At 34.7% G+C, this 12,365-nt stretch overlaps 1 protein-coding gene across 13 annotated transcripts in view; it reads right to left on the minus strand.

Annotated features, from left to right (window-relative positions):
• The window catches only part of LOC106871624 (myb-like protein A), a 169,751-nt gene that overhangs the window by 90,720 nt on the left and 66,666 nt on the right, over nucleotides 1–12,365 (minus strand). The window contains exon 1 of one of the 13 annotated variants that reach the window (XM_052978529.1): nucleotides 4,977–5,245. The exons of 10 other annotated variants lie outside the window; for them this stretch is intronic. Coding sequence is in view for 1 of the 3 variants with exons in the window: in XM_052978526.1 (XP_052834486.1) it covers nucleotides 5,181–5,182 (2 nt within the window). In the remaining 2 variants the exon portion in view is untranslated. Of the gene's footprint in view, nucleotides 1–4,971; nucleotides 5,246–12,365 lie in introns of those variants that run through there. 2 more of the 13 variants (XM_052978528.1, XM_052978526.1) reach the window with 2 other exon arrangements.

Below are 12,365 nucleotides of genomic sequence, written 5' to 3' on the forward strand. Positions count from 1 at the left end.
GAGTGTTTGAAATATAGAAGTATTTTTGATACTACGATGTATGAAACATGTTGAATAAATATTTATATAAATAAATCGACAGATAAGATAGACAGCTTGAGGTTTAGAAATGCCGATAGACTAATAAATAAAATGGATTGATCGAGTGATATAGTGGTTAAATAGATAGATATATAAGTTGCTAGATAGGAATATATGTAAATAAACAGATCAATTGTTTTGGAATATATAGAAACAATTTTGCGAAATAGTTAGCAACATGATTTCATAAACGGACAGATATTAATGTAGCTAACTCGCTAGATACAACGATGAGAAGTTTAGATTGCCTTTAAAAGACACATGGATTTATAGGTAGTAAGCCAAAGAAACTTATGTTGTTCTGCGTGATTAATATTTTATACAAATAACTCAAATACAGGAAAGAGCACGTTTAAAGCTGTAAGGAAGAGAGTCTAATATTATAGGGCAGAGCAACATTTCGGAAAGAGATGAAATGACAATAGGTATTAGAGAGTAAAGGCTCACTAGTTGATTGGTGATAAATGGTTGATTTGGAGCAGACAGAGGTAGACTGTTAAATATTTACACACACACACACACACACACACACACACACACACACACACACACACACACAGATTTTATCATCAAGCATGTAATTTGAAAAACACTTAACCTTGGAAAATCTTAAACTTTTAGCTCAACGTAATGAATATTTGAGATCGTCATTGACAGAAACTACCACATGAGAGATTTTTAGAAATTTTAGGAATTCACCCGCCTTCTAAAATTTCCTAAACAGGGTGTAAAACCGAACATTTTTAGATTGTTAAAGTCAACTACATTTCTTGAACCCATAAAAACACTCACCGGTCATGTTTGTATTAGAAGATAACTATAATTTTGTATAATTTGCAAACAATATCAAATTTTTAAAAAATTACATTTTGCATGTATCTCATATTAATTAGAAGCAGTATTGGCCTAATTAGGTTGCCTTGTGGAATTTCAGGTGTAATTGGCACTAGACTAGGGGAACAATCTTAAATGGAAATATATTGAACCACGCTAAAAGTTTACCGTCAACTCCTGGTGATTTATAGGTTTTTGAAAAATAACTTTGGGTGGGATACGCTGTGAACGGGTTTGCCAAATCCAAATAAATAACACAAATATTGGAACCCTAATTAGTAACAGGGATCTATTCGTTATAACATAATAAAAAGTTGCGATACTGTAGTCCTTTTATTCATAAAGTCATCCTGAGGTTGAAAAATTAACTTCTCTCAATGTTTGTATTCAACCAAATTCTCTCATCGGTTATTTTATTCATGGACATGAACAAGCCAGAAAAAGCGATAGATTGGCAGATTCGTTAAAATGTTGGACAGATTGCTTTACAATATTTAGTTATAGTTCTTTACATTCTAAGTTCACATCTCACCGAGATCAACATTTGCTTTCATTCCTCCGGGTCGATAAAATAAAATAACTGTCGAGTTATGGGATCGATGATACAGACTCTAAATTTTCAGATCTTGTATCTGTTAGAAGCAATTTTAAACTGAATCTGACAAGTCTGTTTTTCGTGAATCGGATTTACTTTCGAAATATTCTACCTACCATTATTTTACTAATTTGAGAAATTATTCTATACATATTAGTTAATGATTCATCAATATGACATGCAATATTTTTTTAAGAAAGGTTTGAAGAGTATCACCAATTCCAGCTGCAAATTTTAAAATGTATTTTCAGAATATGTTCGTATACAGTACTGAAAGGCATCACTTATTGTTATATCGTTAGCGTGATCAACAAAATAAAATCCATTATCAGAAATAAAATCAGTAAAAAAAACAAAAAAAAACAAACAAACAAACAAAAAACTTCAGCTCCTCTCAATAAATCCACCAAAATTCAGTTTGGAAACCAAATAAAATATTTTTTTTTATTATAAAGTTAAATGTGATCTGTTATATTTCAGAAATAATTTATAGAATTTGACTCCAAAATATATTTTCCAGTTCTAGAATTACTTTTGTGTTAAAGGGTGCGTGATTCTGTAGTCACTCAATTTCCTTCAAAGTTTGCTTCCCAGCCTCATGGTTTCGGGTTCAGTCCTATTTCGTGGCACGTCGGGCAAGTGTCTTTTATTATAGCTTCGGGCCGATCACAGGCTTGTCAGTAGATTTGGTAGACGGAAACTGAAAGAAGCTTGTCTTATGTAAACACACACACACACACACACACACACACACACACACACACACATATATATATATATATATATATACACACACACACACACACACACACACACACACACACACACACACACACATATATATATATACACACACATAAATGTGTGTCTTTGTATCTGTGTTTATCCCCACTATCGCTTGACAATTCTAAATTAAAAAAAAAGATTAAATAAATTGAATAAACCCTTTTGAATATTTCTGAAGAAAATATTTTTGCGCTTCTGAAGTAAAAATAATGATCATGAAAACCACGTAAACGAAAATGATCGGAAATGACAAATGGTTAAGAAATGGATAATTCTAAAAACGAGATGCCGCGCGTTTACTAAAACTAGATCTAAAATAATACATCGATATGAACAAGACTTGGAATAAGCTGCTCGAAACCATTACTTAACTTAAAGAAATAAAAACAGAACTTTTGTGCTTGTGTATTTCGAAAATCTCATCACAAACCAAGTGAGTTAAATCACCCATAATAACGTTTGGTACATTTTATTGACACTTATTATCAATATTTCAGAAAATTCTTTCAATAACATTGTGTATATTCTTAACAGGAGATCTATAGTATAGACTTATTTTTATATGCATTTGGTTTGTTTACTTTAAATACCGAGTATTTAAGTTAACTTCAAAATAAATACTTCATAAAAAAAACTGTCGATACCTTTTGAGTGTCAGTAATTAAAATGATTAGAAAAAAAAAAAAAAATTCCTCGATTCACATCCCATCTGTCTTATCTGATTACACAATGTGTCAATAGTTGAATTGTTAATACATTCAGAAATCGAGGATTACGTGATTGACTTAGAATTTGTATTTCACTGAAAGATTAAACTTGGAAATTTATAATCAATGCTTCTAGAATTAAAATAAATGATTCTAATAAAACAATGCCGCCCAAAATGTTGTTTGCTGTTAAATTATTTTTCAAATCCTAGTTTTCATATATGAGTTGATAAGAACGCCAGTTTTTACTGGACAGATAACAATTTCATAATTTCGAATAACAATCCTGTCACCACCACAGTGATGTGCTTTTAATTCTTTATCATTTTGTCGTTTTCAGAAAGCCATATCTTTATACACATAAAAGTTTCAAGCACGAATTTACAAAATCTATTTATGATGCATTAACAAAGAAAGTTTTCTTAAAATTTCAGGTAGATTGTGCCAATTATTATCAGAAAAATTACGTTTCTATAATGGGAAGATTACGCTGCGATGGAAAGCAGTCATAAAAACCAAGAGCAGTGGTCGAAATATTTAATTCATCACACATTAATCACAAATAATTCGCAAGAACTCTACATGTTAATCATATATAACTCATCACATGCTAATCATATCAGAATTCGGCTTTTATCAATCATAGAATCATTTTGTAATTTCAGACAATCCCTAATTCTTTTTTGCGTTCCATTTTTCAATAAGACCGTCAGTTTCTTCAAAATCAATTGAGCAGCAATTGAAGCCTTGTTTACTGTAGCTCTGTAATAGTAACCCGGGTCACCTCAAGAACAATTTCATGTCAGTTTGGAACAGCGGACCAAATGGGCCCAGATTTATGACCAGTCAAGTTCTCAGTATGCCTTTCCTAACCAATTAGTTTTTTTGGAACAAGCAAGAGCTATTTTCTTTTTAAAGTCAACAAAATTACGGATAAGTGCCAAAATGACCTTCCACCATGTCAAAGGATAGAGAGTAAACTCTGAGTTTGGTTTTTCAAAGTTCTCAGCTTTTACAAAAGACAACTCAAGAAAATCCAGTATTCACAAAACCAATACTGTACACAACTCCTCTTCTTTGATATCTGAATCAACTTCAACGCTTCCTTGCAAACGATGAATTTTATTTTATTATTAACACCATTTTTTATGCCAGCCATGTTCAGTCAGTCAGCCTGTGTCTTTCAACCGGTAAAAACTGTAATAAATTTGTATGCACACAGTAAGTGTGCTTTCTGCATAGGGTATCTATTATGCCCTTTGTGATAGTCGGAGCTGGTACAACTTTGACCATAAGTTTGAAATTTGTGTCGTCAGAGCTTATTTGGGGTTTAAACATCAACAACATTAGACAAAAAACAAAAAAAAAAGAATATGTAGGAAACTTGTTAGAAACCAAGTTACTCGATATGCTAAGAATACAGAAAAAGAAGGAAGAGAAGAAGAACAACAACAACAAAGCAACAACAACAATAGCAACAACAACAACAACAATAACAGCAGCAGTAGCAGCAGTAATAATAACAACAAAAACGAGTCAACAAGGAGGCCTGTATGTGGTCGCTCGCTGCGTCAGAAACAGTAGCCAAATTTATTTGATATCATACCCTACCATATTAAAAATTGCAAGGGATTTATTGTATCAGGTAATCTTACTTATGCTGACGAAATAAACATGGCTGGGAAGCCTTTCTGCATAAAGCTTCAGATTCGGAGATACCTGGTGCAAAACAACAACTACAACAAAACATGTTGTAAAATATTCGACTTAGTCCTGAAAATAACTGCAAACGGGAAACTCCAAGACACAAAGTCTAACGCCCTCCTCCAAAAGATAAAGATAAGCAAAATCGCAACACATAAAGAAGCAAACATAAAATACCATGACATAAAAACTGGCCCTCACAGAAAAACAAACAAAAAACAAATAACAGAATGACAATAAGTGAAAAGCAAACAAACGAAAAACCTTGCCGTCAAAAATTCATGCGTCTGGTCATATAATCCAGAATATATTAAACAACCGCTACTACGACGATGACTACGATATAAATTGATGGTATGATCAAGTGTTCCATAAGTTCCATTAATGTTCTGTTTCTTATGTTATAATATCTCTGTTTATACTTATCAAATGAAGTACTACGCGTATTTATAAAGGTGATTAATGCACTTTACATGTCTCTCGAGATCTTCTCTTAGCTCGAATGTGCGTTTGTTATTTGCATAGATATGTCTGTGGATGTGTAAATATATATATATAGGCTTTTGCGATTATGTGGAAGGAAGAGGTAGAGAAAGAAGAAAGAAAGCCTTTCAATGTTTATCTCTGAGCACACTTTTTCTTTATGTGTAAGTGGTAGTGCACGTAGCAGCTGATCTGCATATATGTCACAGCTTGTGCGGGTGCAATTTTAAAAAGGAAGCGGGGTAATGTCCATGACTTTTGCGAAGTCAGTCACACTAAGGAAATTGATACAGCTAATGCGTGTGTACGAGCGTGTTTGCTTGTTTTGTTTGTTGGAGTTTGAAATTGTATCGTGGATCATGTGACTGTCCCCTTGCCAGATTAAGAAGTATTGTGTGTTCCAATAACCCCACAAGCTATGCCGTGAAAGCACCAACAAACGGCTAATTACACTTCGAATTCAAAATTTCTGAAGACTAACATGCAATAATGATTAGTGCCGATGATTACACAGTGTAACACAATTTTTGTCCTTGAGTAGCAATCGTTATTTCCTATTTGCTTATCCCTAGAGAGTATGAAAAATGACTAATATTTCCTTCAAACTTTGCTTCTGTTGCGTTTATTCAAACCCCCAAAGAATCCCTCTCAACATATGGCTATGATACTCTCCCACTATTCCTGCTCATGATCGGATATGCACATATTGTACGCCACTAAGGAACATGGTAAAATGGTTAAGGTCAAACAACTGACAAGCAAATCCGTGGTATTGAGCAGATTATTTGCAATAACAGTATTTCTGCTTCAGAAACTCAGCGCTGAATTTATCTGACATGTAATGGAAAATAGGCCAGTTTCAAAACATTGATGGCCAGGTCGCAAAAACAAAGTTTGAAGGGAATAGTTGTTATTTCATTTTATTTCTAGATAGAAGCAAATAAGAAATAACACTTACTCGCCAAAGAGAAATAAATAGATAAATAAATTCTGTTACAGTGTTATTCAGTTTTCCAACAACCAAATTTGTTTGTTCAGTTGGATCCCATTCTTTTTACTACATTCAAAACAGACAAAATTATCCTTCTTGTGATTTCAGTGCGAGAGTAGAACGAGAGAACAGATCCTGGAAGGTGATCGCCACAAAGAAAGATTAAGAAAATGCCGCACAAAGAGCCTTACTTCTCACCAAATGCACCAAAGGCAATCTGATCATCAACAACATCATCTTTTTGTAGAACAACTGAAAGTCTTCTGGCAACGTACTCATTCAAGACACGGACACCTACTGGACTACTTCATTGTGAGATCTTGAGACTAAAACACTGTACTGTCAAATCCAAATTGCCACAAGTGCAGATAGCTGTTATATGCAGATCTTCATTTGATCTGTTCGAAGATTTGATTGGAACATCTGAGTCAAAAAGCATTTTGGTACTAAAAAAATACAACCGACAGAAATCCAATATCGCCGACTTTTGTGATTCTATTTTAGGACCACCTAGCAAAAGAACTATGCAGCATCAAAATAAGTGACCTCGTTTCTTGATGAAAGTCACTATTGGCTTTCGAGCAACAAAACATCAAAATTGGTTCGATAAAAATTACTAAACGCCACAACAGCTCTTTAATAGCGAGGGGAGAGCCTTTCTAGATCTCCTTAAGAAACCGAATTCAAGTTGAAAATAGCACCCTACTCAAGAATAAAATGACCAACCTCATATAGGAACTCGAAGGCCTCCCCCACCAGACAAACAAACAAAAAAAATATATATAAAGGAAAGGGGTCTTTCAGTTTGCTTGTTAGAAAATCTTATGTGGGGATCGTAGCTGGAAATAGGGAGACTTTTGGTTGGAGATAGGGATTAATTATTTAGTGTTAAAGTGTAAAACTGTAAGTTCGTTTTTTAATTTCAAATTATGGAGATGGTTTATGGTGTAGATGGATGGAGGGGAGTTGGTTAGAAACTGACAAATTTAGCCGTTAGAAAAGATTATTGGTTTGAAGTATTTTAAGATTTTGTGCTTGCATGAAGATACTGGTTCGGCGTTTCGGTTCATGATTTGATCCTTGGATGTTAGAATGTGGTAGGATTCATTTGTACAAAGTTGGCAAGGTTTGTTATTACCTTGGTATGGTTGTGCGTGTGAGAGTATTTTCCACTTGATGCTAAACGGAGTGTTTTAGATTTTAATTGCCATATGTTTGGATAGTGACGTATCATTTTTCCTGTTTGGGTTGCAAAAAGTGTGCATGTGCTGGTTGTATCGTATTTTGAACTGTTTGTTGGAGATCCTATGTAGTTGGTGTCATGTTTGTGGTTATATGCGCTATATGCGATATTTCTTAGGAGACAGTTTCATTTTAGAGGGCAGGACGAAGGTTTTTACAATTACAATTGTTAATGTGTTTAGGTTTGTAGATTGCCATATTTATTTCAAAGTTGTTGGTAGCTGAGTATGTCAATTTTACATTGTTTATTAGTTTGTAATACTTTTGGTTGGGGTGAAAAGTCTTCTGCATTATTTCGAAAAATAATTTAGCTATTGGTGTGGGGACTTGTATGTTGAAGAGAGGGATATAATACCAGATTAGTTTCCTTTCATCTTTTGTGGGAGGATTGCTACTTATATATTGAACTTTTTCCTTGGAACCACTATCATTGAGGGCTCTGTTATATGGAGATACTATTCCGTTTAGTATTTTTCATTTGAAGATAAAGAAACGAGTCTGATAGATTTGTTTTTTTACTAGGTTTTTGACAATGCTTTGGGGGTGGTTGAATTGTTTATGTATATACTGAATGTGTTCGTTATCTTTCTAGTATGATTTATAGATACTTGATTCCAGGTCGAGGGTAACATCTAGGAAGTTGACTAACTTTAGTTGTGTTTCTGCTGTTATTAAGAAGCCCAATTTTTTGAAGAAGTGAAGTAGATCTTTCCTAAATTTATCATTTTTTGTGGGTTGTATTTTCTTAGTAGGAGTAGACCGTCGTCCCTTCATAGACCACCTGGGACATATGGAAATTTTTTGTGTAATTTTTCTAATATGCAAAGATCCACAATGTCTCTTATTTCTGCCGAATCCTTTGATCCCACGCTTACATCAAATGGTTCTTTAGTGTTTTTCTTAATCCAGAAAGCATTATTGTGGGAAAAGAGCGATTTTCTTACTTGCAGTATTGTTTCTATTCTGGTGTCGTTTATTGTGGTTATAGTCTTAGTGAAGTTCAAAGCAGCGATAAGGATAAGTTTTGTTATTAGCGTATAATAGTATTTTATGTCGAGCTGGAAGATGTGGCATTCATTTTTGTTTGTGATCTTGTTGAACTAATTTATTATTTCCTCCGTGTTATTTCATAGAGGTAATGTTGATTTTGTTTTAATTTTTGATGAGAGAATTTATCTGTGATTTTTTTACTAACTAATCCTATATCTGGTTTCGAAGAGTTTATAAGTCTGACGGATGGGTTGCTATTGAAGTTTGGTTTGTGGTCTTTCATGGTTATATACGGGCATTTTGGTATTAATGTGTAAACTCTATCGTCTATTTTAAGTCTTGTAGCTACTTCTTTTTCTGTGGTGTTTGTATCATTTACAGCAGCATATTTTGTTTTGTATGTGTTGGAGATTGTGTGAGAAAGAAAGCAGGTATAAGAAGTTTTACTTATCCGGTTGTTTGTCATATCGGATTTTACAAATATATATGAACTTGTTTTTATGGTGTTGATTTTCTGTTTCAGTTCTTTCTGTAATTCGTTGGTTCGTTTATTGAATTTCATTTGTGGGATCATTGCGAGTTGGCCATCTTCGAAGGGTTGTAGCAATGGAACACTTGACTGTCTTGAATCCATAGTTGTTGGTGGGCTGTTTTTTTTCTTTTGGTCTTTTTCGTAATGGTAAATTTTCCATCAAAGTCTTTTTTATAAAGTTTTCTGTTTTTTGTTGTAGTGTTTGTTGGTAATGTTTTTTGGTAGGCATCGGTATACTTTTTCATAGAGAAATGTATAGGATGTTGCTGCATTTTTTCCTGTTTTTCATTTAATGTTACGAAAGCACTCACGTCGGGACAGAACTATTTATATTAACGTTTGTTGTTATGTTCAGTTATAATAAAAACAATTTTACATCAATCTGATGGGTTACTCTATACTTTTGTAAACTACAAAATTTATTATTCTTATACAAAGATGTTGTTGACAGTGGCTTCAAGTTTCGGCCAGCTGCCTCGTTTGACTGCGATGCATTGGGCTTTGTACCTTTGACCGGTATATTGCCAGAGCAATAGGATTAAATCCAGTTATACCAAATGCAACAAAAATAGTGTTACACCTCTTGCCTACCTAACAAAAAGGAAACACCTACAGGTTTGTTTAGAAACTTCTACCTGCATGAATAAGCTCTAAACAATAACACAACCCCAAATTTAATCCATAAAACCTTTTTCAAAACATCTCTCCATAAAATCTACTCACCACCCCACTCAAACACACACACCCAAAGATGATTTTTAACTCAAAAGAGTCGGCTATATAAAGGCAAAACTAACTCCAATGTATCGCCGTCGGACGACGGCTTAGCTGGCCGAAACTTCGAAGTCACTGTCAACAACACCCTTGTAGAAGAACAATAAATTTCTATTCTACAAAAGTATAGAGTACCACATCAGAAGGGAGAGTCATTCCGTGCAACCTGTCCCAATCTTTGAACTTGGAGATCTGACCACAGAGGCTCAGCGGGCTAAGACGGCTGCGATGACCAACAAATTGTAGGCTGATATTGGAGTGGTCCCTTCTCCTAGGTGATTTGCCTTAGAGGGATGGAGAACTCCAACACCCTGGAGTTGCCGGAAGGGTGTAAAAAAAAAGCACCGAACCACCCGAGGGATTTAACTCCTTGATTTGCTGTCGAGGTTGATTCCCCAAGCCTTTTCCTTCCCCAGGGTACTCATAATGCAGTGAGGGTTTGCGCTTGTAGTTTCTTCTACAACCAGCTAATTAATCTTAATGTATTATATATATATATATATATATATATATACACACACACACACACACACACACACACACACACACACACACACACACACACACACAGACATGACAGAATTAAACACCCCATAAAACATCCTTTTATGTTTATTCTAACTTGTAAAGCTTTATTTTTTTTTTTTATTAATTGACATTTTAATATATGTGACTGTTTAATCATGCATTGTACAAAAGAAGCCTTGAACTGTCTGAATTTCAAAGAGACCGTATTGCGGGTCATTCTGAAGGTGGACAGAGTCAGCGTAAAATCACAGAAAACCTTGGGATCCCGCTTTCTACAGTTAATATAATGATTGTGCTATTCACCAGAGAGGGAAAGGAGTCCAGATCACCTCGCCCAGATAAACAAGAGCCCTGTGAAAGAACCCTTCTCTTTGTTAAGAGAAGTGTGAAAAAATAATCCTCATCGCAAGGCCTATGACATAGCAGAGCAAGTTGATGTCAGTCCCAGAACAACTGTCAGATATCTCCACAAACTTGGTTACTATGGCAGAGCAGCAAGAAGGAAGCGACTTCTTCGACCAGCCAACGTTAAGCGGAGAAAAGATTGGGCCAGTGAGATAGTGGAGAGGCCACTAACATTTTGAGACACTGTCATATTCTCTGACGAGTCCAGATTTGCTGTATTTCCTGGCAGTGGTCGAGTGTGGGTCTGGAGACTCTGTGATCAAGAATTTGATGTGAAAAGATTGCTGCCAACAATGAAACACGGCAGCTATTCTGTAATAACCTGGGGAACGATTTGGGACAATGGTTGATCAGAGCTGATGGAGTGTGAGGGAAACATAAACTTGGATAAATATGTGTCCATATTGCAGAAAGAACTCCTTCTAATCTTCTCCAGTGATGAAATGAATAAAGAAAACTTTATTTATGGACGATGGGGCTCCTTGTCACACAACTAAAATGACCTAAGATTTGTTGGAGGAGAATGGCATTAAAAAGCTTCCATGGCCAAGCCAGTCACGAAATATGAACCCTATTGAACACCTCTGGGACATAATGGACAGGAAATTTCATAGAAAGAACAAGAAGGCATCTTCAAAGCCAGATCTTTTGAGATTACTGCATGAAACTTAGTAAGAAATTCCGCAAGAGAATATTCGTCATCTGATCAGTAACACGCCTAATAGGGTCCTTGCACTGAAAAATGCAAAGGGCATGTCTACTAAATATTAAATATTCACATTATAACAATTAATAAATAATTTGAATGTATAATTTCAGATTTAAATAAATTTTAATGACTATAAAGGTGTCTATTTACTTCTGTCGTGTCTGTATATATATATATATATATATATATATATATATATATATATATATATATATATATATATATAGCCAAATTGAGGGAATGGAACAGGTAAAATTCAAGCTACATATGTTTCCTAGCAAGCAGATCCTCTAGTGTAATAATTGCTGTTTCCAGTAGTCATTATAAGTTCGTTATTGATAGGTTTACTCAATCGACCTATTGCTGGTTCAGAAAATTTGAACGACCTAGAAAAATTAATTCTGCTTTCGTCAGAGTCCTTGTATATCACTCTGTGTTCTGTTTAAAAACCAGTATAACTGAGTGCTAAGAGGCAAGTTTTGGAAAGAGCACGGCCGTGCGAAGCCGAAAATGGCTACCATTTAAGCGATGTCATTTTTTACATGTGATGTAGTGGTGTTGCAAAATTTGACTCATGCATATTAATTTCCGTTATGTCCTTTATATTGTATCAAAATTTCACGTATTTATTTGTAAAGTTAAAGGAAGTTATTAAAAATTAACACTCATCAGTGACTTTTGGGACGCCCTGTATATATATATATATATATATATATATATATAAGTTCAAAAAAACAATAACAAAAAAACAACAAAGTGAGGACGTGATATGGATAGTATTATTGGACGCTCAGGAAAGGAAAGAGAGACTGTATGACGTTTCGGGCGTAGCCCTTCGTCGGAAAGATGGAAAGTTCGGAGAATGGAAGAACGGAGAAAGAGGAAAATGGTACCGATGCCCACGAGGTTACATTGTGAAAAGACCGGAAGAAGAGGTGGTGGGGGAAAAGTTCTTTCTAAGACAGGAGAGTGAAAAAGGGAGATGGATATCTGTGCGTGTGCGT

This window comes from Octopus bimaculoides, chromosome 2 (assembly GCF_001194135.2).
Source record: "Octopus bimaculoides isolate UCB-OBI-ISO-001 chromosome 2, ASM119413v2, whole genome shotgun sequence".
Lineage (NCBI taxonomy): Eukaryota > Metazoa > Mollusca > Cephalopoda > Octopoda > Octopodidae > Octopus > Octopus bimaculoides.